This window comes from Ipomoea nil, unplaced genomic scaffold (assembly GCF_001879475.1).
Source record: "Ipomoea nil cultivar Tokyo-kokei standard unplaced genomic scaffold, Asagao_1.1 scaffold0519, whole genome shotgun sequence".
In the NCBI taxonomy this organism is placed as follows: Eukaryota; Viridiplantae; Streptophyta; class Magnoliopsida; order Solanales; family Convolvulaceae; genus Ipomoea; species Ipomoea nil.
In genome coordinates this window covers 1,235,747-1,262,376 of record NW_017616947.1, presented here as the reverse complement: position 1 = coordinate 1,262,376, position 26,630 = coordinate 1,235,747, and the positions used below count along the sequence as shown (strand labels likewise).

The following is a 26,630-nucleotide window of genomic DNA, read 5'->3' as shown; positions in this document are numbered from 1 at the left end:
ACACTTTCTTCACTATTTTGCCAAGCATGCAATCAAATTGGGTTCACCTCCTATTTTCCAAGGACCTTCAAGCCGATCCACCTAGTGGGAACAATGTGCACACCTCAACCAAGCATCCATCCATAACGCCAAAGCCGAAAAGCATAAAAAGTAAAATGAGGGTGTGGCATGGGCCTCCCCCGGCGAATTGGCTTAGGCAGGCACTCTTTTCTTCACATCCCCCTGGAATCGTTATTGGGCGACCCGACTTCCCATGGAGCTCCACGCTTTTTCTAAGGTCAGTGTTATGGGTGCCTAGAGGTGGCCAAAACCCGGGCTTGGGCTGGTCCCGTGCCGGGCCTCGGTTAGCATTGCTCGGGACCAACCCATAATGTTCAGGGCCGATCCCGTGCCGGGCCTCTTGTGGGCCGATCTCGGGCTAGGCCCGGAATTTTTTATATTTTTTTTAAATATATAATTTTTATAAATCAAAATATTTTTGTTTGAAATGAGATTTGAACCCTCAACCTTAATGTTGTCAAATTAAGTTCTTTCCAATTAAGCTAATTCAACCTCTTAATACATTAATAACTGTTAATACTTTAATATAAGACTAATATTTTATTTTGAACACACAAAAATATAGGACTAATATAAGATTATAAGAATTAAAAATATAGGATATTATAAGAAATTAAAAATATATAAATTGAAAATGAAAATTTGAAGTATTGAAATTTGAGAGGTTGGAAGAAATTAAAGAATGAAAAATAAATAATAAGAGTAATAAAATTTGTAAAGATTAAGAGAATATATGAAGAATTGTTGTGAGTAGAAATAAGAGAGTGTAGGATTGAGAATTTTGGTGTGATAAAAATGAATTGAGTAAGGGTATTTATAGAGTTTATTAGTTGCAAAATAATAATTAAAAAAAAAAACAACTTCATCCAGTGCAACGGCAAAAAATTTGGCCGTTGCACTGAGGAAGTAGTCTGTCGGAAGCTAGGCTTAGCCTAGCCTCCGGCGAGACTACTTAATATTGATGTGATGCAACGTGCAACAGCCAAATATTTGGCATTTGCACGTTGCAGCTAGCTAGCTAATCTAAATGTATATAATGTGGCAGCTGGCCAAAAGTAGTTTAATTTTTTTTTTTATATAGCATTAGGCATTAGCCATGGGAGATTGGCAGCAAAGCTGCCATGCTTTGCTGCCAATCTGCCATGGTTCCGTTTTCCCGGTCCTAGGCCCGGGCCTGGGCCTGGGCTCTAGGCCGGTTCCGTGCCGGGCCCCGAATTTTTTTTAAGGAACCTGCACCGGCCCTTAATAACTCGGTTCAGGTTCGAGCTAAGCCCGGCCCAGGCCCATTAAGGCCCATGCCCACCTTTTTCCGGGTCGATTCAGGGTTGGTTCGACCTTGAACCGGCCCGTGGCCACCTCTATGGGTGCCCGATTTTTAACGGGGTGGCTCACCTCCTCTCTCTCTTATTGTCTCCTAGGATAATGTCGTTGGGACAACCAACTTCACGTATAGCTCTACGCTTTTTCGAAGATAGTGCAATGGCTTTTCCCTAAGTCCTAGCAAGACGACACACCTCGTTTCATACCTCATGGAGTGGCCATTATTTTTTGTCTTAGCGACAACTCTTTTTTGCCTTTCAGGATGGTCAAACAAATGGGATGAATCCCAGATTTTTATCCTTCTCTCGGGATGACAAATTGGAGTAGCCTCATGTTGTCAATATAGAGAAAGAGGTTTGTGTGTGTTTGAGGTAGTGTCTCGCAATTGTATCATGGTTGTAGTAACAAACAAGCAAGCAAATGAATAACTAAATAATGAAATGAAAGTAGAGTTGAATTGCTAGTTTGGTTCACGATGCACTTAAGATCATTAGCCATAGGTGTATGAATGTGTCTATGCTAGAATCTAGGGAATGAGCTTCTGTCCTTTCATTATTTGTTAAACAATGAACTCAACTTGTATATTTTTATATGTTCTGTATGTAGATGTACAAGAAAGTATAGAGCTATTTATATAAGACAAGAACTAATCCTATCCATAGATTTCAAACACCTAAACCTAAGGTTAAGAGAGATCCTCTCAACTAACACCCTATTCCTCTAACACTCCCCCTCAAGTTGGAGCATCCAACTTGTTACATATGTATCACATGAACCACAGGACTCCACACCTAGACTCATAACTTCCAAGGCTAACGCCCAAGTTTTGAACCACTCGAACAACCTTCGAACCACGCTGTGCCAAACCAGTCCACAACGCACCTTGTCACACCAACAACGCTTCTACGGAGCCAATAAATGCTAGGCCAATCACCACAGCGCCGCACCTGCCTCTCACACCACACACCCTTATCAATGCTGCCTAACACCACAGCGTACCTGCCTCTCACTCCACAAACCATTAGCGCTGCTAGACCACAGTGCACCTGTCCCTCTCACCATGCACCCTTATCATCGCTGCCTAGCACTACAGCGTTTCCCTGGTGCATGCACGTAAATTAGTTCACTCTGAATCATTCTTCAGCCATCGGCATCCCCCGCGGCATATGCCAGGTCCGCACCCACTCCTGGCACCTGTGCTGTCCACTACTGCAGCACCCCTGTTTACGCACACTGCAACACCCCTGTTTACGCACACTGCAACACCCTATTCCTCTAACATTCTTCAACTACTAGGACTTGCTATAGTAGACAATAGAACTCCCATTTGGGCTGTTAAAGTCTCTCTGACCTTTCCTCGAATACCTTGCCTACAAATCATTCCCACCCTAGATCATTTAGGCTAGAAAATGTCAAGGATAGAAGTTTCAAGCTTAACACAACCCTAGGAGGTGGCCTAGCTCCTAGGATGCATACAAAACAATCCACAACAACTAGATTCCCAAAGCATAGCAACATTCAACTCCTAATCTAAGAATTAAGTCACATTGGCATCATGAATCAAAACTTCACAATTCAAATCCTAGCTAAACTAGCCACATAAAGCCATAAGAAATGAAGTAGCAAACATGAATTTAAAGCAAACAATTGAAATGCTAAAGTAGAGAATGTACCAAGATGAATTACAATTGATGATCTCTTGAATTGGAAGAGTATCAATCCCCTTTCTTCAATTGATCTTTCTAAAGCCAGAGAGAAGGTAGAGCTAGGAAATGAAAAGTGTTTCTCACTCTAAAATCTAAAATCTCACTTCTACAAACTAAGAACTCCCCTATTCTAATCTATCATAGCCACTTAAATAGCTTCCTTCCAAAACTAGGCATAAGTGACATTTCAACGCACGTCCAACGCTCGGCCAACGTGCGTTGGCCGGTCACTTGACCGTTTCTACGAACGTCCGACGCACGTTGGGCCATGCGTTGATGTTTCTGTTTCTTCTCAACGCACGTCCAACGTGCGTTGCTTCTTCCCGGCTTGACTTCGGCTTGTTTCCTTGTCTCGCTTTGCTCCGGAATGTGACACCATGTCTCCTTTTAGCTCAAACCTTCCTACAATTCATAAAAACACAAAGTGTGGTGGTAATTTAAAGCACAATACACAATAAAATCTTACTAAGGTATGCTCGGACGATCGCATTGGGATCTTAACACCTAGGAGATTGGTTGCAAGAGGAAGCAAGAATTGAGCCTTAAATTTCCCCTCCCTTTGATAGTAACCCCCCCCCCCCCCTCAGGGCCGGATTTGAGGTTGTGCATGCTAGGCTCAGGGCCCCAAATTTTAGAGGGCCCCCAAATTTTAGAGACCCAGTATACCTAATATACCTTAGAAATTTTAAAAAAAAAATATTCTAATTAAACGTAAAATGATTGAGAGGAATCAGAAGAGTTGGACTTCAATTCATCTTTGGCGATGTTTCCCATTATTTCTTCGACTCTTCGTAAACAAAAATTTACAATACCCAGTTTCCCGATGTTTCTTCTACTTCCACAATTCATCTCTGTCTCTCAGTCGCTGTCCGCAATTCATCTCTCTCTCTCTCAATCGTCTACAATTCATCTCAGTCTCTCAATCGCTAACCGCAATTCAACTAATCAACTCCACAATCGGACACTCCAATGACTCCACGAAGGCACGAACGGAATCGTCCGCTTTTGTGTTTCTCCGTAGCAAAGTAGGCATTAGGCAAGTAGAAATTAGCCAATTAGGCATGTAGACTGTCCACAATTTATTCTGCATTTTTTTAATAAAATTTATTCTGCATTTTTTCAGGCCGGTAGACTGTCGCAGGCGGGAGACTGGGAGAGTGGAGACTGCACCGGCCACTAGAGTGCTGGTCGGCATCCGTTAAGTCTGTAGGCAGTAGCAGACGAAGAACATAAACAAAAAATAAGGGTTTTTCGATCAGGTTGTTTCAATCCTTTTTCACTTTAAATTTTTAATTTTATATGTTTAAATTTAAAATGTGTAATGTGTTTGATCCTTACCTCTTTGTTAGAGTATTGTTGTTTGAAAGATTTAAAATTGTTTGATTGTTATCCTGATGCGGTTATTGCATAAAGAATTTTATTAACTATTCATGTTACTGTTGCATTGCAGAAAGAAGTTTTTCCAAGTTGAAATTGTTGAAGTCATATTTACGCTCTATAATGTCACAAGAACGACTCAATGGATTAGCAATGATATCTATCGAAAATGATCTTTTCGATAAAGTAGATCTCTTTTGGATAAAGTAGATTATGAAGAGTTGATCGATGAATTTTCATCAAAGAATGCTAGAAGGACATCTATTTTTTTATTTTTTTTTGGATAAGAGACCAAGGTTCGAACCTCGGCAACGGCAGTGTGGGAATTATGTCCAAAGTGGGTAGATTCCTTGTGCGCATCGGCATATGACCCTGTCTACTAACTCATTGAGTCACCGTGATTTACATCCTCCCACATGCTCTGTCGGGTCGAAGTGCGGGGGGGGGGGGGGGGGGGCGGGGGGGGCTTAGGGTTGGGGATTCAACCTTTTGGGATAAGTACATCTATTTTTAAATAAAAGATCTCTAGTTTGCATTATGTTAGAATTTTATTTATAATAAACAAAATTGTTTGAATTTTTCTTCTTTATATTGAAAAATAATATATAAATAAAAAATCTTATATTTTACGGTATTGGTTTTAAATATTTCACTTATACCTTTTGATAGGGGCGTAGGGCCTCATTTATTTATCAGAACGGGGCTACCAAAATAAAAAAACTGGCACTGCCCCGCCCAACCACCCCCCCCCCCCCCCGGCCCCCCAAAAAGAGAACACATTACTAAAAAAAATTGAGTCGAAACTCGAGAGCAATCATACTTGGGGTTTTTGACAGAAATGAGCAATTTTTGAAGGCATTAAATAAAAATAGAATAATTTTTAAATTTTGGACAATTGTAGGAAAATTTTGTTTGAGACTTGCATTTCTGGTAAAAAAACATAAGTCCCAAACAAGTTTCTCACTTTTTTTAAAATTATTATTATTTTTTTGTTTAATATGTGAAATGAAAATCTCACTTGCGTTTTACGTGAGGATGTACACCAAATGCAAGTGAGACTTGCGTTGGTGCGTTGTATTTTCCTATGCCACAGACGCATGTCCCACTTGTGTTTTTTAATTTATTTTTTAAAATTTTAAAACTTCATTCTTTATCCTCCAAGAAAATTATATATATTGCACAACAGAAAAAAAAAAAAAAAAAAAAACTAATTCACCAAAATGGCCATGGAGAAACCTAAAACCTCAAACTTAATAGTCACCGAGTCGGAGACATCATCGCCCAACCATCACACTTCACTTTTTACCACTTTCGCTAGCCATCCATTATAATTGATTAGCAGATCAAGACGGACGAGTGGTGACGCCCATTGCCTACTACCCGTCACTATTTTGCCTTTACTATTAGGGAAGTCACCGCCCTCACTATCACTGTTCGCGTAAAATATTCTTCATCCGCCATGATGGATTTAATTAACACGGGGTAGCCTGAATTACTAAACCCGATAATAATAAGACTTGGATAACGCGGTAATAATGATGTTGAATGTATGTCGCGGGGACAACCTTTGTATTGATAAGGTTTTGTACGAGAATTACAAGATGAATGTAATATTAAGACAAAGAAGTAGTAGATGTCCTAAACAAGACAATGATGCCTCCTTATATACTAAGCTTTTGCCCAACCGCCCCTTGAGAATAGGGTGGGCGGTTGGATCACCTTTGACTGGGTCCATTTGCACACCTGAGGCCTAGGACGCCTCCACCGGGGCCACTTTCCGCCACTGGCCCCCGGGTCGTGGTCGCCCTGGCTGAGGTCGGCCCCCAACCGGGGTCAGGCTTCGGCCGAGGTCGACGCCGACCTTTAGCCAGGGTCGACCTTGACCGAGGTCGACTCGTGCTGGGGCCCCCTTTGGCTCCTCCTATCGCGCTAACTCCTCTCCGGGTCGATTTGCCCCAAGCCCATTGCTAATATATCCATCATCAGTCCCCCACTCTTCGAGTTGCGAGTCTTCGTCAACGAAGGAGAGTAACCCGAGTCGAAGGTCGACCCCAAAGCCCGCGAGGGGGACATCCGCCTCTAGCTGGGGTCGACCTTGACCGAGGTCGACCCGCGCTGGGCCCCCCCTTGGCCCCTCATGCCGCGCCAACTCATCTCCGGGTCGGTTCGCCTCGAGCCCATTGATGTATATCTATCATCAGTCCCCCACTCTCCGAGTTGCGAGTCTTCGTCACGAAGGAGAGTAGCCCAAGTCGAAGGTCGACCCCAAGTCCGCGAGGGGGACGCCCGCCTCTAGCCGGGGTCAACGTCGATCTATAGCCGGGGTCAAACTTGTGAAATGCGCGCACATTTGCGCTTAAAGCGCAAAAGCGACGCGAGCGACAAGCAAACGCCTTGCCTAAGCAAGGCGCAAGTTTATGAGTAAGCGTGCGCCTAAGCGCGCTTTCTAGATAAAGCGATGAAGCGAGAAAGCGCTTAAAAGCGTGCTTTGGCATATAAAGCACAGTCAACGGTCATAAGTTCAAAAAAAAAAAAAAAAAAAAAAAACCTAAACCTAAGTAACCTGCTGGTCGCGAGTCGCAAACGCAAAACACGCCGCTCTTCTCCCACTTCTCTCTACCTACAGTCCTCAGTCTTCCTTCCTTGTCAGCTCGCTGAGTCGTTGACTGCCTCACGCCCTCACCCTCCTTCCTCGCCGGGTCGCTGGACTCGCCGCTCGCTGCTGGTATATCGCCGACTTATTTTTTTTTTCTTATGCGTTATTTCTTTTTTTTTTCTTTTCTTGTTTTACGGTGAAGTGGTGAAGAACAGTGAAGACTTAAATTATATATTGATGAGTATGAAGTAGCCGACTAAGCCAGTAGGACTACGAGTCTAGGATTATTGTTGGAGTTGGAGTTGGAGTGTTGGACTATTTTTTTTTAATGGTAATTAAATTAAGTTTTAATTAGAAAATATTTATGAATTATTAGATGTTGGTTTGATTTATTGTTTATCTATTAAGTTTGATTTGTTGTTTTGATTTATAATTTATTGCCTCATGGATAGTGGAGGCAGTGGACTGCCAGACGCCAACACTGCTCACTGCCTTACTGCCCAATTCTTGAATATTTGAAGTCTTGAATACTTTGCAATTTTGTAGGTGAAAATTATTGTTAGGACATAAATTTTGTGGCTCAAAATCCATGCAGCCATCAATCCGTTGCAGTCCACATACGTCCCATGCAGCATTGAGGAGCTTCTTGCACATTCACCGCAATTGCTGCACAACCTTGTCTTCAATCTGCATGCCTTCCACGTCCCTTTCTTAATGCCGCTATTACCTCTATTTTCATTGTATAAATAGATAGCTTTGCTTTGTCATTCATGCATCATTCATTGTAATTGAATCCATTCATCACGTAGAGTGTAATACATATATATATATATATATATATATATATATATATATATATATATATATATATATATATATATATATAATATTTTCCCTTGTTACTTATTCTTTTGTCATTTATATTTTTTCCTATTATTTAACTTCTATAATTCTCAATTTTCGATTCTTCGCTTCTGCATTATTCCGCTATATTCCTAACAATTATCTATAATAATGTCTAATCCAAGAAATCAAGATCCGGGATGGGATCATGGTACACCGGTTTTGGATAAAGGCACTACGCATGTGCGTTGTAAGTATTGCGAAAAAATAACGAAGGGTGGTATTTATAGGCATAAATTGCATCTTGTAGGAGGAAATATGAATGTTACTGCATGTAAAAAATGTCCTCAAGTTGTTAAAGATGCAATGAGAGAATTTATGCAAAGTAAGAAGCAAAGAAAGGAGGAAGTGTGTTCAACAATGGGTGTTCTTTCTAACTTTGATGAAGAAGGTGATGAAGGTATGGATTTCTTGGAGGTGGCGGGGAATCCGGGGATGGGATCTAGTTTGGAATCTTCAAACAAATCAATTAAAGGTCCCATGGATTTGTATTTTAATACAAAAGAGCACCAAAGTTTGAAAAGGTCAAAGGGCGGTAAGCAAGTAACATTGGAGGTATGCAAGGAGGAGTTGAGGGAGAGGGCTATGGTGCAATTTTCATGGTGGATGTATGAGGCCGGACTACCATTTAATTGTGTTCAATACACTAAAAGCTTACAAGCTTTATTGAGTGTGTTGCACAACATGGACCGGGAATGAAGCCACCTTCCTATCATGAAGTTAGAGTGTCATATCTTAAGAAGGAGGTTGAGCATGTTAAGGAGTTGTTCAAGCCACATCAGGAGACATGTGATGCATATGGTTGTTCTTTGATGATGGGCAAGTGGACAGATAGGAGAGGTCGTGCATTTATAAATATCCTAGTTAATTGTTCACTTGGGTCGTATTTCCTCTAGTCGGTAGATGTTAGCAAAGACACGATGGATGCTAAGAAAATGCTTGAGCTCTTTGAAACTTTTGTCAATCAAGTGGGGAAGGATAAAGTTGTGCAAGTCATATCTGATAATGCTTCAAAGAATGTGAGAGCTGGTATGTTTAAAATATTTGTTTTTTATATTAAGAATTTAAGATTTTTAAATTTTAAATTTTTTTACCTATTAATTCTTTATATAATTTAGACAAGGATTTAATGGAGTTGTACCCGACTTTGTACTGGACGCCATGCACTGCCCATTGCATCAATTTGATGTTTAAAGACATCTTTGAGATTCGGCATTTTGCAATTGCGTACAAGCGGGCTTTGAAGTTGTCGGTGTATATTCATTCGAAGACAAAACTTTTGAATTGGTTGAGGAAGTATATCGGGAAGCGTGACCTAGTCAAGTTTGCTAAGACTCAGTTTGCTACAGCATTCTTGACATTTAAGAGGCTTCATGAGCAGAAGAACAATTTGAGGAAATTGTTCAACTCAGAAGAATTCCTCACTAGCTCTTACTTCAAAGAAGAGGCAGGAAAAGAGTGTTCTAGAATCGTGCAAATGGAAACCTTTTGGAATACAATTCTAGAAGCACTTAAAATAGGCGGTCCATTGATTAGCATCATTCGGTTAGTTGATGGGGATGTTAAGCCATCAATGGGTTATATTTATCATGCGATGGAGATCACAAAGAAATCAATTGAAAAAGCTTTCAACAACAACACAAGCAAGTACAAGAAGGTATTTGAGATCATAGAGAAAAGGTTGACTTCCCAGCTTTGTCAACCATTGCATGCAGCTGCGTATTACTTGAATCCAGATTACTTCTGATATAGGGGTGAGCCACAGGTTTCTCCTACAATTAATTCGCCAGAAGTTGTTGCTGGCTTTTATTCTTGTTTGGAGAGGTTGGTTCAAGATCAAGATGTGCAAGACAAAATTACTGAAGAAATATGTGCATGGGAAATTGGGGGTGGTTTATTTGGCTTGCCAGTTACCAAGAAGCAACGCGGTTCTAGAGCTTCAGGTGCTTACTTCTTAGACGATTTAACTTACACTTTTTATTTATAATCAAACTTTGAATAATTTTTAAATTTTACAGTTGATTGGTGGACTTCTTTTGGGGGTTCAACTCCCCATTTGAAAGATTTCGCAATTAAGATTCATTGTCTCACGACTAGTGCCTCCGGATGTGAACGGAACTGGAGTGTCTTTGAGCATGTAAGTTAGTCAATTTAGAAGTAATTAGCAATTATAACATATTTATGCACTAATTCATTTTAAATATTCCAGTTGCATTCAAAAAGGAGGAGTCGCCTTGAACACATGCGCCTTAATGGTTTTCATTAAGTATAATAGGGCATTGAGGCGATGATGGGAAATGCGGGATACCATTGATCCAATTAGTTTGGATCAAATTAATTTTGCCAATGAATGGTTGACAGGTATCCCGGAGGATGCAAATGAGGAGTTGGTGTTTGGTGATGGGGATAGGTTGACTTGGGATGACATTGCTAAATTTTCGGGTGCAAATGAAACTCCGTATTCTCTTAGGCATGCTTCAAAAGGAAAAGAGAAGGTTGGTAGTTCAACTTCAAGGTCTAAGGGAAAGGAAAATGTTTCCCAATCTAGACTAGTGAATGAAGATGAAGATGATGAAGATGAGGAAGAAGCATGTGAGGATGATGGAGTTATGGAATTTGACAATTTGGATTTGTGTGATGAAGAAGATGAGTTTGATATGGACGATTGAATGACTATGAATGATTGTGTTGTGACTTGTGAACTTGTGACTTTAAGATGTTGTGACTTTAAGAGTTATTTTTATGTTATTTTGCATAATTATTAGAATATTTGGAGTTTTTGACTATATATATATATATATATATATATATATATATATATATATATATATATATATATATATATATATATATATAGTACATATATATTTAAAGTGTCGCTTTTCATGAAAAAGTGACGCTTCGCTTTGCGCTTTCGCTTTAAAGCAAAGCCCTCCCTTGTCGCTTTAGTGCGCTTTTTCGCTTTAAAAAGTTTGCCCGGGGTCGACCTTGACCGAGGTCGACCCATGCCGGGGCCTCCCTTGGCTCTTCATGCCACGCCAACTCCTCTCCAGATCGGTTCGCCCCGAGCCCATTGCTAATATATCCATCATCAGTCCCCCCATTCTCTTAGTTGCGAGTCTTCTTCAAAGAAGGAGAGTAGCCCGAGTCGAAGGTCGACCCCAAGCCTGCGAGGGAGGCGTCCGCCTTGCCCCCTCCCTTTCTAGCCGATTTCAACGTAATTTGATTGCGATGGGGACTCATCTTATGTAAGAACACCAACAAGTATTGGATTCCTTCGTGTGCTTTTGTTTGTCGTATTCTTGCCTTAGGCGAGCCAGTGGTGTCGTCCTTTGTCCCGGGATGCCCAGGTTGCACTTGGAGGTCGGACCTCCCGCCATGGATGAACTCATTTTTTTTTTGGGATTGGCGTGGTGTCTCCGTCAAGGGTACCCCTTGACCCGAGCACCCTTCCGTCGAGTGGCCAACGAGGTCGAGCCTCGCGCCCCCTTAGGGTAGCCCGTCGGCCCCAAGTGACCGGACTTGGGCCGCTAGACTCTTCAGTCGGGTAGCCAACGAGGTCGGGCCTCGTGTCCCCTTAGGGTAGCCCTTCGACTCCAAGTCACCAAACTTGGGCCGTTAAGCTCTTCCGTCGGGGTTGGTATGCGAGGTCGGACTTCGTGCCCCCTTAGGGTAGCCATTCGACTCTAAGTCACCGGACTTGGACCGTTAAGCTCTTCCGTCGGGTTTGATACGCGAGGTCGGACCTCGTGCCCCCTTTTGGTAGCCCTTCGACTCTAAGTCACCGGATTTGGGCCGTTTAAGCTCTTCCGTCGTGTTGGTATGCGAGGTCGGACCTCGTGCCCCCTTAGGGTAACCAGAGAGGCTGGATGGATACCCTCCACCCCTCCAACGAGTAGTGAAAATGAGTCTATTGCGAATTTTTACTACTTTTATTAAAGTTAAGGGGACGAACCACCTTACAAGATAGAAATATTGGAAGTACTTGAGCGGGTGCTCGGAGTTCCATACTCTATCTATCATCTCTCTTTTTGGCGTTTTGAGCTTGTAGCTGCCAGGACGGACCACGGCTGCTACCACGTATGGGCCTTCCCACCTCTTTGCGAACTTGCCCCCCTCCTGGGGCTGGCTAGCCTTACGCCTTCGCCAGACGTGGTCGCCGACCTGGGAATAACGAGGTCGGACATGCGTGTCGCGGTAGGCCTTAGCTTGGTGTTGGTAATTCTCAACGAGGAGGTCCGGTGGTTGTCCTCGTTGAGGTCGGTGTCGTATTCTTCTACCCCGGGGGGAAGGTATGGCTACTTAGATGGGGTTTGGGCTTCAAAGTCGTAGGACGAGGAGAATGGGGTCTCCCTAGTGACCCTCCTTGGGGTATAGGTAGCGTAGTAGGGTGCCGTTGTAGTATCTTCCGTGGAGTGTGTCCTCGAGGAGTAGGTAGGTAGGGAGCTCGAGCTTACACGGGGAAGACCAGGTAGGCTACCGAACTAGACTTCTTGAGGTCCTCCACCCGGGCTATCTTGGAGATGTGTTCGGGGCCGAGGTTGAGGGGTCAAGCCAAGTAGGTCCACCTCGTCTTGGGGAGGACGCCTGTCTTCTTGTACTCCTTAAGGTGGTCTAGCCAGTAGGGAGCTTGAGCTTGCTTGGGGAGGACTAGGTAGGCCTCTGAATTGGACTTCTTGAGGTCCTCCACCCGGGCAATCTTGGAGATTTATTCGAGACCAGGGTTGATGGGTTGGGCTGAGTAGGTCCCCTGGTGTACCTCCTCAATGACTGGCCTCGCCTCCCCGGGGTATAGGTATCGCATTAGGGGTCAACGCCGACCTCTAGCCGTGGTCGACCTTGACTGAGGTCGACTCGTGCTGAGCCCCCCTTGGCCCCTCATGTCGCGCCAACTCCTCTCCAGGTCGGTTCGCCCCCGAGCCCATTGCTTATATGTCCATCACGCCACAACTTGCATTTGGGTATATATACGGAGCCAGTAATATAGAAGTTTGAGTGGGAAAAGGAACTTAATTAAACGAAGTCTTTGTATTCTTATCAAATATTTACTACTTGAGCCTATAGAAACAAAAGCCATTTTATGTTGTTCAACATTGCGTTTTCTTCTATTAATTGAAGAGAACTTAATTAATCAAAGTTGTTTCTACCGTTTCTCTTTAATACACACACACACACACACACACACACACACACACACACTCGGTATGTATACCCATGCATTTCTTTCATTTTTATGTTACTAGCTAGCTTCACCCAACACAACTTCTGTTTAAATATTTTTTTTTTGGATTTGGAAGATGAAAGAGCTTTTCGAGATCGATTTAGCGGTGGTGGATAGCTTGTCACTGCCGCGATATTATTGGTACGATGATGATCGTTTCATCGATGCAACGAGTTCTCTTCTCGAGTGTTGATGGTTGTCTCCAGGTTACACATAGAACATAGAAAAATGAAGGGGTCGTTTACTAATTTGGAAAAATGGAGGATTTTCCAGAAAAATGGAGAAAATGAGAGTGGAAAAAATAAAAATTGGAGAAGTTGTTTACTAAGTTTCTTATTCCAAATGCTTTCTCCTTCTCCATTTTCCAACATCATGTACAATTTTGGAGAAAGAAGATTTGGACTTCTCTAAATAAAGGAGTGGAAAAATTTCGGGTGAACAGTATATAATGGGCAAGGTTCATTGTTCAAATCCTGTTGTGCACATTTTAGAAGTCTTTTTCATTTTCTTTGTTATTCTCCTTTACGCTCTTATTATTATTATTATTATTATTATTATTATTATTATTATTATTATTATTATTATTATTTGTTTTTCTTTTTTCTTTTTTCCTCCTCCCTACAGATTTGTTTATTATTACTATTACTATTATTATTATTATTATTATTATTATTATTATTATTATTATTATTATTATTATTATTATTATTATTATTATTATTATTATTATTATTATTATTATTATTTGTTTTTCTTTTTTCTTTTCCTCCTCCCTACAGATTTATTATTATTATTATTATTTTTTTCTTTTTCCTTTTTCCTCCTCCCTACAGATTTATTATTATTATTATTATTATTATTATTATTATTATTATTATTATTATTATTATATTTTTCTTTTTTTGCTCCTCCTTATGCACACATATTTATTATTATTATTTTAATTGTTGTTGTTATTATTATTATTATTATTATTATTATTGTTGTTGTTATTATTATTATTATTATTATTATTATTATTATTATTATTATTATTATTATTATTATTATTATTATTATAGAAATGTAGAAATGATATATGTCATTGTATTTAATGAAATCAAAAAATTAGAGAAATGAAAAACGGGAGGAATATGGAATGAAAATTAGAAAACTGGAGAAATGGAAAATTGGAGAAATGGAGATGGAAAACTGGAAAAATGGAGAAATGGAAAACTGGAGATGGAAAAACAGAGAAATGAAGTAAACGACCCCGAAGTATTTTAAATTTATTTTTTACAAACGCAAATATGACTTGCCTTTGTGGCATAGAAAAATATAACACACAAACGCAATTTCCACTTGTGTTTGTCGTACATCCTCACGTAAAACGCAAGTTGGATTTGTGTTTCAAGTATTAAATGGAAAAAATAATTTTGAAAAAAGAATATTCGTTTTTTACCAGAAAAGCAAGTCCCAAACAAAAAGTTAATGCCTTCAAAAATTGCCCATTTTAGGGTTCGTTTGGTATGTAGGAAAACGACTTCTGAAAAATGTTTATGGAAAATGACTTATTTTTCAGAAAATATTTTCCTTTTTAGTGTTTGGTTGCATGCTGGAAAACTATCTTGATGTGTTCGGTACATTTCCTGAAAAATGAATAGAATTGTATAATTAAACATTTTAAATATTTTATTTAAAATATAAAAAATACTATACTGTCGTGGCAGGCATGCATATATGTTGCTATTTTAAAGGTGGTCGAACTAACTCATAATTATTTGGATATTATATATCATATGCATACAACTTAAAATAAATTAAGCGGTTTGTAATTAAAAGAAGCATGCGGTAGTGTATTTATACATGACCATATAGAGATCTTTAAAAGTAAATGCAAGAGAATATTAAAGATTAGACATAATTCGGGCAGCAACATAGAAGCAAAGGTGGATACCGGTCCTTATTTATGGCTTCCGAGATGCTTCGGATTTTGCAAGTGATGGACTTTGAAATATAGGAATGAATGGAAACTGAGGAATCGGGAAGGCAACGACGACAACTGTGGAATAGGTAGCGAAGGCAACCATGTTTTGAGTGTTGGCGGAAAATGACTTACTTCAAAATTTAGGGTAAGTCATTTTATGCTAAAATGTCCACATTTTCCCCGGTTAACAAAAAATGTTTTCCGTTACTGGACTTTCCTATTACATCATTTTCCGAGTTTTGAAACGGACGCTTAGGGCATCCCCATTAGTGGGATTTTGCACATTTTAAGAAAAAGTTGATGTGTTGGAGGAGAGAAGAGAGGGGAGAGAGAAGAGAGGAGAGAGATGGTTAGGGTTGTTAGGTTACTTATTTAAGGGATTTTGTGAAATTTTGGAGATTTTATGAGATTTGAGGGAGTTTTTGAGGATTTTTTCTGTTCTTGATTTTGATTTTTATCTTTTTTCTTTTTCAATCCTTTCTCTTTCCTAATTTGCAAAATCTCCTCAAAATCCTGTCCCTATTAACTATGAAGGATGCCTTTAGCCAAAAGCCTATGATGCTTGCTCATATCACGGCAAATTCAAATGAATGATAAGGTCCAAACGGTCATTTCCTGGGAATTCCTTTACCACGAATCTAACGCGTTGAAGGCACTTTACAAGTTCAAACAGTGAAAAACAAAAACCCAAAACCCGAAGGATCTGCATCCAAATTCAAACTGATATCCAGATCTTGAACATCGTATGTGTATACTGAATCCGAGCTGAGTTGAGGTTCTCATTTCCAAATTCTTCATTTTTAGCTTGGGTTACGTCTAGAAGGTGGTAGGGTTTATGGTTTCTTAGTTAAGAGGAAAAAAGATGTCTAGGGTTTACGAGAACTGGGAGCGGTTGGTTCGAGCCACGCTCCGTAGGGAGCAGCTCCGGCAGAGCGGTCCCGGACACGGGAGGACTCCCAGTGGCATCGCCGGTTCCGTCCCTGATTCACTCCAGCGCTCCACTAATATCAATGCCATTCTTCAAGCCGCCGATGAGATTCAAGACGAGGACCCCAATGTCGCCAGAATTTGTGAGTCTCTCATTTCTCAGACTGGTTTAGGCAGTTTGCTGGCCTTTTTGATTTCCTGTACTTAATCCCTCCATATTGTATTCTTCTGCATACTTTGGATGCCATTTTTTTATTTTTTATTTTTTATTTTTTATTTTTTGAATAGTAATTCGTGAAGCCATATGCATAGTCCTTAAATGCTGTAAAGCTTCTTGCATTATCTATTGCTACTCTATTTAGGGTTTATGTTATGATAAGAATGGCAATTGAATTCCTCTTACATTGAGAACTCTGATTGTTACTTATCAAACAGTGAAAGTAAATATCCAATTGTTATTGAGCTTAGTTTATTTCTATTAGTGTGTGAGCAGGCATATTCCATGTCACAAAATTTGGATCCCAACAGTGATGGCAGAGGTGTTCTTCAGTTTAAGACTGGCTTAATGTCTGTTATTAAGGTAACCCAACTCTGAAATTTTAGTTGTCATATGAAATGGATGTTACACTAACAAGGTGCTTGGGCTTTTTACTTCCCCAGAGCAGTATAAGAGTGTATACATCAAACATATTTATTAACAAATATTGCTAATTTTTTGATAAATATTTATTGACAGATATGTTGATGAACTTGTTAACAATAATTTATCAACTAATATATATGAATGGCGAACCGATCATTTTTATACTATCATCAAACATTATCTGTTTGGATTCTTCTATTTCCCTTATTGTATATTCACTTGTTTTCTGATAATCTAGTACTTCCTTTGCTAGTCAATATGTGATTTAAAATTTACACCATTTTATTCAGCAAAAACTTGCTAGGAGGGATGGATCTCAAATAGATCGGAATCGTGATATTGAACGATTGTGGGAATTTTATCAACAATATAAACGGCGAAACAGAGTGGATGATATCCAGAGAGAGGAGCAACAATTACGTGAATCTGGGAATTTTAGTGCAAATTTTGGAGAGTAAGTATTTTTTCTGCTTTTGTGGTTCTTTGTCAAGTATCCAATGTCAATGCAGTTTCACAGGCTAGATACTTCATTTCATTACACAGTTGTTCATCTATATTAGCTTTTACAAGAACCATATTTAGCAGCTGACTCTTGCTGCTGGCGTTATAGCCTTAAAAGGAAGTTGATCAAGATGGAAGATATATTCTAATTTAGTTTATGTTCCTCCATCACTGTGCACTTCACTTCCCATAAGTTTCATTGAAAGTTGAGAAATGGAGCATATGAAATATAGGGATGCTTAATTTCAGACATTATTTGATAAAAAGCAAAGAATTAAACCAATTTTGACACACACACACTGCATTTATATGTATGAATAAGTAAATGATCTAATCAAATGTTTCTACTTTCTATTGTGTTACTATTACAATCTTGTAGATTGTCCTCACCACATTATGCGCTTGGTTATTATCCATCCATGGTCACCTTAAGAAAGTTTGCTAGGAGTGCTTTAAATTTACAGTTGCGTTAGGAGGATTATGAAGTGTTCCAATTAAAGTTAGTTATTAATGGTGCATTCAATCTACATTTGCCTTAAGGTTTTTGGTCCTTAGTTACCATAAAGGATCCTTTGAACATGAAGTGTTTTGAACAATAAGTTTAGTACTTTAAAAATAAGAATATTTTTCTTTTCTGGCATTATTGGGCATCAAATTGTTGTAGAACTTAGCTGGAAGTAGCATTATTACTGTTTGTTTCTAATGTAGCACTAGATATTTTCATATTATGAACTCTTGTTCTACTGATCTGGAACTTTCCAGGTTATTGTTGTTCAAGGTAAGTCCTTTTTATGTTTTTGTTTTTGTTTTCTCTTTAGCTTTAGCTTTTTATTTTTTAATTTTGTTTTTTTGTTTTTTTGTTTTTTTGTTTTTTTTTGTTTTTTTTTTTTGTTTTGTTTTGTTTTTTTTTTTTTTTTTTTTTTTTTTCTGGTTGATATATACTTGTTTCAGGTTAGGACTTAGGTTTTCAGAAATGAGGAAGGTATTTGCTACTTTGAGGGCACTAGTTGAAGTGATGGAGGCACTAAGCAAAGATGCAGCTCCAGAGGGTGTGGTAAAGCTTATTATGGATGAGGTATAGTATCCTTGATTGTGCATCTCTGAAAGCGGTTTCTGTCTCAAGATTTCTTCTTCTCCCAAATTATTGTCTTTAATGTGTTGGCATTTAAATGTCATTTTTCTTAATTTTTTCTCTTCAACAATTTGTTATTGAAGAGAATCCTCTCAATTACTTTATCATAGTCTTGCTATGAGTTTGACCAACTTCCTCCTCCCACCCCACATGGTGGTTTGATCAGTTACGAAGGATAAAAGCTTCAGACACGACTTTATCAGGAGAACTCACTCCATACAATATTATTCCTCTTGAAGCACCATCTTTCACCAATGCTATTGGATTTTTTCCAGAAGTAAGTAAACGATAATGATTTGAATTCTTCCCAGTTGTATGAGTTATTGACTTCTTGCTATATTTGGGCATGACATGTGCAGTTAGTGCTAGACTGCTAGCTTATCAGAGTTTCCTGAAATCAACTTATGCTTGTACATGTACCCATATAGACAACATGATACTGTTCTTAATATCTGCCTTGGTGCAATTCCATGCTCCTTAACATTCTTTCTATTAAGACAGTAAAGACACCCTGCCATCTTGGCTGTGTTTGAAAGGCTTTACTAATTATCAGTATGTTACTTTCTGATATTACTTGTGTGTTTACTTGGTCTTTGTGTTGAGTATCGTGTGTAGGTCAGGGGTGCAATATCAGCAATTAGATATGGAGAACATTTTCCTCGACTGCCATCCAATTACGAAATTTCTGGACAAAGGGATTTGGACATGTTTGATCTTTTAGAATATGTCTTTGGCTTTCAGGTATAGTGGTTTTTAACATCCCTAATGTGTACCTCTATAATGTTTTGTGTTCAGATATTGAAGTCAAATCGAAAGGTTTCTTTTTTATTTACCTCAAGTAAACTTGAAATGAAGTATTGATGTGAGCAATAATACATTTGTAATGTTTTATTTGTTATTTATTATTATTATTATTTTCAAATATGCCATTCCTTTTGGTGGAGTTATGTTGAATGCAAGGCTTCTATTGATCATTGTGCCATTGATGGCTTTTAATGCAAATTGATAATTTCTTCCACGTGGCATTAGTACTCTTTTGACACCAGATGTTGTAAATAGACTCTTTAGGATTAATGGCTTATTATTAAATTAAGGTGTTTGACTATAGAATTCAGTCATGAGCATATTCCTAAAAACAGTTCCAGGATGTTTGGTTCACGGAATAGGTCAGTGCAAAATAGGCATATTCTGCATTTGGTTCTTTTATATTTTGTGGAATGAGCTATTGGGAATAGCCACTCTAGACCTTCAATCAGTTCAATGGTATTAGCTGTTCGTGCTTTTTCAAGTATAACAACTATTTTTTATAATACCAAAAATACCCATTTTTTACACACATACATATGCATAGATGCATAAATATGATATACATGCAGGCAAACATATATATATATATATATATATATATATATATATATATATATATATATATATATATATATATATACTAGTTTTACACGCGCATTGTGCGAATGAGTTAATGCCCAATGTTTAAAATTAAATAAATATTTGAAAGTATATCAATGCAAGATTATATATGAGAAGTTCATACATAAGTAATTTAATGTCGAATTTGTTTATTTAAATATGTAATTCATAGTATATGAATACAATGTAATATAGGAGATTCATTATAATTGTTACTAAACCTTTTTTAAATAGTAACCAAGTATTTTTGTTACTAAAGACAATATAACTAATGAAATTATTTCTCTTAATTAATTTATTGATAATGAATAATTTTTTTTTGAATAAAGACATTGTAGGGACAATGTAGCGATTGCAATGTAGCGAATATAATCAATTGATGAATTTGAATGTAAAGAATTTTTATATTGGAGAAAAATAAAGACAATATAACTAATGAAATTATTTCTCTTATTTAATTTATTGATAATGAATAATTTTGTTTGAATAAAGGCATTGTAGACACATAATTCTAAAAATAAAAAAATGCATATTTATTATTTTTTGTTGTAGCTACTAAATTATTATTTAATTTAATAAGATAAATTAGAGTACTAATTATGCCAACTTTGATTGGGATGGGGTTCGAACTTAAGACCTTTCTTATTGAAATCAATGAGTAAGTTAACAGTGAGAAGATAATATTTAACGGGAAAGTTAACGGATAATCATATAATTAAGGATAAATTAGGAAATCTCAAAGGAAAAATTAAAATCTGATCAATCTGAGCCATTCATTTGATTAAAAAATTTGACCGTCATTTTTTCTACCCATTATAAGCCTAACTCTCTTTGGCTCTTATTAGTGTGTGTGTATATATATATATTGTGTGCATGTGGATATATGTTTATGTGTGTAAGTATACATACATATATACATACAAATGAAAAAAATACCGAATACCTAGACGGATAGGCAAATTTGACTTTATGGAAAATTTTAAGCACTTAAGCCTGTAGCCTAGTATGTAAACTGAAATGCATAAGTTAAGCACTTAAGCCTGTAGCCTAATTAAACTATACATATCCACTGAAATACATATCATGGTTTTTTGTTTTTGATTTTTTTTGTCATTGGAAAAAAAAGATCTTAGGTATTTTTTATTCTTCTTCCAGATTCATATAATCCTAATACATATTTTTTTTTTTCCCCCAGAAAGACAACATAAGGAATCAGCGTGAGAATGTTATTCTCACTGTAGCCAATATGCAATCACGGTTTGGTATTCCTGATGACGCTGATCCAGTGAGTATTTGATTGCCCAACTTTTACTTTTGATTTATCTACTTCCTAACTTTTGATGTTCTACACACATAAGTTGAGGGTAAATTTTGCTGTCATAAGCATGCAAATTCTTTTCATATCAGTATGGTGGAAGTTAAATTCTCCTTTCATGGAATAAATGATCAGTTCCATTAATATGAGGGATTATGACTTAAAAGTTCAATAGAACCAATTGGCTCTTTTTTGAACTACTTCAGAATATTCTGTGTTAAAACATATGGAAAATGTCACATCAAGGTTAACATTGTTTTGAATTCTTGTGCCACATAAATCTTCTGACATTAGGCTAAAACTGTTTAGCTTATCTTACTATGAAGGGAATGGATTTTGGTAAAGATGGGATGCAAGCTTGGAGTTGTTAGTAATGAAGTTTCAAAGTTATGTCAATGCTTACTACTATACATTGGGCATGTACTATGTCTCAAGTAGTCAAGTGTACTTTTTGTGATTACTTTCATATGCTCTAAAAACTTGAACCATATCTCTTAGGATGAAGAAATTAAGTTTGTAAAGTGTTTTTAGTATATGAATGGATGTGGAAAAAGAGCTGCTGCTGTTCTTAGCATTCTCCTCTTCTCAATTCCTAGTAATTATTCTTTCCACTTTGTTTGACATCTTCTGTAGTGTCTTAGCTCAGTGTTGGGCATATTGTGTGCATTCATTATGCTTTGTTATAATTGGAATATTTATTGAGTTATAACTGATCACTCTTTGCAATTTATTATGATTTTTTTGGTTAGAAAATAGATGAAAAAGTTATCACAGAGGTCTTTCTGAAGGTCCTTGACAATTACATCAAGTGGTGTAGATATTTACGCATTCGCCTTGTGTGGAATAAGTGAGTTGTTCTGCTTCTTCTCAATTATATATATAAAAGTCAAACCATTAAGTTCTAATTTCATATGAAATGTTATTTGGATAGACTGGAAGCTATTAACAGGGATAGAAAACTTTTTCTGGTGTCCCTCTACTTCTGCATATGGGGTGAAGCTGCAAATGTTCGTTTTCTACCGGAGTGCATTTGCTACATATTCCACCATGTAAGTGTGCGACGCTGTTTTTGTAGCTTTTGCTCTTCGAATGTTTGATTTTATTTTATTTTGTATTTGTATGCAAATGTCTAGAAACATCTTCCAACTCCAGACTATTTATCTTGTAAGGGATGTCTTTGATTGTACAGGATAACTTCAGGTTTTTTATGGAATAGAAATGTTCTTTTGTCTTCTTGGCTAAAAGCACTTGGCTTTTTGATAGTTATAACTATCTCCACAACCCCCAAAATCTTAACTTTTGAAATTACTCTTTAATCCCTTGCAGAACTGCTTACAGGATGTATTCATGGTGTTAAATCTGGAAATTGATAGTCTTAATAAATGTGATATGGGTCATCTTAAAATATGAGAAACATAGATGAACACAATCTCAGCTCCATATTGTTGAGTTTCATTAAAAGATTAAAAAAAAGAGGATTTATGGAATTGCTATCCAGGCATGGCAGCTGGTGAAATAACATTCATGTATTTCAAGGGCGGGGGTTGTTTAATTAGTTATTTGAAGTGCATTGCATTGAAACATTTTAAACCTTCTATTGTTTCATAGGTTGGAGTTCATATTCTGTGTTTTGTTAATCAAGTGTTTCTCTTAAGACTTTCTAAGCTGACTTGTCTGGTGCAGATGGCTAGGGAATTAGATGCTATATTGGATCATGGAGAAGCTTATCCTGCTGCAAGTTGTACTGGTGTAAATGATTCTGTTTCGTTCCTGGAGCAAATTATCTGTCCCATATATGAAACAGTGAAAAAAGTGAGTAAATCTTTACTATTTTAGTTGATTTCAATTTTTTTTTCTTGTATTTCTGATTTGAGCATAAAACAAAGTAACCAGTTTAATAGGAATATATTAATATATGACACCCACAAACATGAAGCCTTTCTGCTCTCTTGTTGTGCTACTTGTATCATTTGTAGGTAGAGTTCCTCTCAAACCAAATGGAAAAGTACCACATCTTTGAAGCCCTTAATGCTAGAGGTGTCAAACGGATGGGTTAGCTCGAAGTCCAGTCCAGGCCCGGTCCGTTTGGGCTGGACTGGTCCGGTCCATTTGCTACAATGGGCGGACTAGGGCTAGCCCATTTTATACTACGGACAGGGCCGGACTTTAATTTTTGGTCCATGGACCGGCCCGGCCCATTTGTCCGTGCATTTTAAAAAATCTACTACATATATATCTAAAAACATAATAAGTTTCAATCCAGGTTATACCCCTGGTTTATGTCCGTTTTTTCTGTTAAACTTTTTTGTACCTTATGCTATAAATGTTGTACTACATTATTATTACCATGTACATGCATACACAATATTTTTTCTTTCACCCTTCAATGGTAAGTTTGAATTCATTTAGGTTTTAATTAAAATATTACCATAGTTATATTTAGTAATTTATTATTTCTATAATTCTTACCTCAATAATAGTAATATGAATTATACAATTTTATATATATATATATATATATATATATATATATATATACACACACACACACACACACACACACACACACACACACACTATTATTTTTAAAAAATTAATATAACTATGATTTTAATATTTAATTTTAATATTGGGCATATATTTTTTGCGCATTGCGCATATAAAATACTAGTACTCTATATAATAGAGCAATGACTTATGAGATTATCATATTAGAAACTGTAATATTGATTTTATGCCTATTAAATTCTTACGTATTTACTATTTAGCTAGTTAATTGTCTAACTAGCATACTAAGTAGTAATTACTACCTTAAAATATTTTGAAGTTGTAAAATTTTATTTGTTTCAAATTGGAAAAATTACTCTTACTACTTAGTAGTTTGTAGTTACAATTTTGTAAACTTATTCTTATTAATGGTATTAAATTATTAATTATTGATTTCTTTATTTCCTTGTAACAATTCTTAAGTTAAATAGTTGAAAATAAATATGTGAACTTGTACAATTAATTTAGAAGGAATACATAACTTAAATTAGTTGATTATAAATTTTAATATTTTTTTATTTTTTATTTTTAGGGCTATGGACTGGGCAGGACTTTAATTTTAATTTTTGGACCGGACTTGGCCCGGTCCAAAAAATAAATGGGCCAATGGCGGGCCGGGCCAGTTCGGTCCAAGCCCGCCCGTTTGACACCTCTACTTAATGCCCTTGAATTGTAAGAACAAATTTTAGTATTGGTGTGAGTCTGTGACTGTTCCAGATATGGTTTGAAAAACATAGCTAATTAAGTTGTAGCACATTTCCTGTAGAATGCTAGAGTGGATAAATGGAGTTTATAATTGATTGCTTGTTGCCAAGACTTGATCATCCTGAACCTAGCGATAGTTATCTGGGTACGCTTATAGCATATTTAGGTTAATTATTTCTTCATATTCTTGTTGGCTAGATTAATCAATTGATGCCCCATAGCATGTAAGTTGCTTTGATTAGTTGGGGTTGTATTTGACCTATCAAATACATTTCCTCTTTGGTCTGTTAATCTTTTGTTGCTAGTTGCTACTGGCTCTTGTGCTTAATAGAGGTTAGAGGACTTAAATAATTGCAAGAATCTCAAAAGCTTGGATGACGGCAAATTATGCTGTGCATCCGTATGCACCATGATGCAAAAATGATGTCGTTTTATTAAAAACGCGCGTCTCCCCTTTAAAAAAAAAATTCAGGTTCGATTCCCAGCAACAACATATGAATTAAAATTCCAGAATCGATGAACTATAATTCCATAATCTATGAACTAAAATTCCAGAATCAAATCTATGAACTAAAAATTTCAGAATCGATGAACTAAAATTCCAGAATCTATGAACTAAAATTTCAGAATCGATGAACTACAATTCCAGAATCAATAAACTATAATTCCAGAACCAATGGACTAAAATTCCATAATCTATGAACTAAAATTCCAGAATGAATGAACAACATAATGTTGTTGCTGAGAATCGAACCTGAATTTTTTTTTTAAGGGGAGACGCGCGTTTTTAATAAAACGACGTCGTTTTTGCATCCGTATGCACAACATAACTACTCTTGGATGACTGGTATGATTTTGGACTTTTTTGTTCACTTTATGGGTCTGTTGTCTACTGGGAAAATATTACACAAGGTGGGCTGAATGTTGTCCAACAGGGTGGGTGGTGCTTTGATGTACATGAAGCCATGAAGGTGGAAAATGAAGAGAATTGGAGAGTACTTCAGGAATGATGAATGCTGTTTATGAAAATAAGTCGAGGCCATTGAAAATTGAATTGTTGAATCTAGAATGCTAATCCTTGTAGTGTAAGAGTCAGTGATAGCTTAGGGCAGCTAGATCATTATCCATGTAAATTGGGCACTGTATATACCTTTTCCACTACATAGATATACAAAAACCCTTTCTCTCAACAGTACTTAAGGGAATGAGTGAAAACAGATCTAGGAATTACTCCTATTAGGCCTATTACATAACTCTGGGGAGAAGCACATCTTGATTATCACAATTCACAGAATAGCCATTATGACTACATTTTTGGACTAGAGTCTGCAACCAAGACACTAGCTTACTTCTCTTCCATGACACTTTCAAACTTACTAAAGCAATTTAACCACTACACATCCATTTTTGTAAATGGGAGACTTCACTTGGATTTCTTGAGGTTTTTGACATGTTGAATTTGGAAGATGGAATGGCCTGGCGGGTGGAGAATAGCACCACCACCCGCCAGTTAGGCGGAAGTAATAATGAAGAATCAAGGAATGGAAAATGTATAGATAATGTATGATTCTGTATTATCTATCTGTTTCTAACAAAGAAACATAGTACATATATATATACAAACACATAATTGTAAGTAACTATTCATAACTGACACCTATTCATAAATATACACAACCCTATAGATATACCTAACTCTTTATTTTTCAACACTCCCCCGCAAGCTTGAACATCTGGAAGTTCCAAGCTTGGATTAAAACATACACTCTACCTTACTTTAAATTACAAATGAAGATTAAAAGCAGCTTGGATTAAAACATACACTCTACAGCCCCCACAGAATTTTTAGGAACTTTCTAAAACTAGTGTTTTCTTTGACCTTTATATTGTTTATGTGTTCCCGTTTTCCTTAACTCTTCTCTTGAAATTTTCCCTAGATTGCATCCATATCTGTGGCATAAGTGGATGGGACCCTCTAAAACACATTTGTTTATTCTTTAGAGAACTACACCTTTTAATGTTGGAAAATTAAGAAAATTGTTGTTGACATACTTTATGTGGATCTAGTCTTTATTGTACTTCTCATGTTTTAATTTTTGTCAATCTTTAGTGTCATTTATCATTTTTTTTTCTACACAGGAAGTTGCCAACAACAATAATGGGAAAGCTGCACATTCAAAGTGGCGGAATTATGATGACTTCAATGAATACTTTTGGTTTGAATCTTTTGCGATCATTAACTAATACTTTTGACTTCCTGCTGCAATTTCATTCCTAGTGGTT

At 37.2% G+C, this 26,630-nt stretch overlaps 1 protein-coding gene and 1 long non-coding RNA gene across 3 annotated transcripts in view; both read left to right on the top strand.

Annotated features, from left to right (window-relative positions):
• The first annotated feature begins 8,066 nt into the window (after window positions 1-8,066).
• On the top strand, window positions 8,067-15,194 carry LOC109174110. Its single transcript, XR_002053017.1, has 3 exons — window positions 8,067-8,145; window positions 10,324-10,647; window positions 15,183-15,194. It is a non-coding gene; the product is annotated as an uncharacterized LOC109174110 (long non-coding RNA).
• A 598-nt stretch (window positions 15,195-15,792) lies between these two features.
• The window catches only part of LOC109174108 (callose synthase 10), a 36,464-nt gene continuing 25,626 nt past the window's right edge, over window positions 15,793-26,630 (top strand). Inside the window, exons 1-11 of one of the 2 annotated variants that reach the window (XM_019323394.1) lie at window positions 15,793-16,219; window positions 16,559-16,656; window positions 17,010-17,173; window positions 18,172-18,295; window positions 18,519-18,629; window positions 18,968-19,093; window positions 20,976-21,065; window positions 21,845-21,942; window positions 22,027-22,144; window positions 22,779-22,907; window positions 26,487-26,563. In XM_019323394.1, the coding sequence (XP_019178939.1) occupies window positions 16,012-16,219; window positions 16,559-16,656; window positions 17,010-17,173; window positions 18,172-18,295; window positions 18,519-18,629; window positions 18,968-19,093; window positions 20,976-21,065; window positions 21,845-21,942; window positions 22,027-22,144; window positions 22,779-22,907; window positions 26,487-26,563 (1,343 nt within the window). In that variant the 5' untranslated portion in view covers window positions 15,793-16,011. The remainder of the gene's footprint in view (window positions 16,220-16,558; window positions 16,657-17,009; window positions 17,174-18,171; window positions 18,296-18,518; window positions 18,630-18,967; window positions 19,094-20,975; window positions 21,066-21,844; window positions 21,943-22,026; window positions 22,145-22,778; window positions 22,908-26,486; window positions 26,564-26,630) is intronic. The other variant, XM_019323393.1, reaches the window with a different exon arrangement.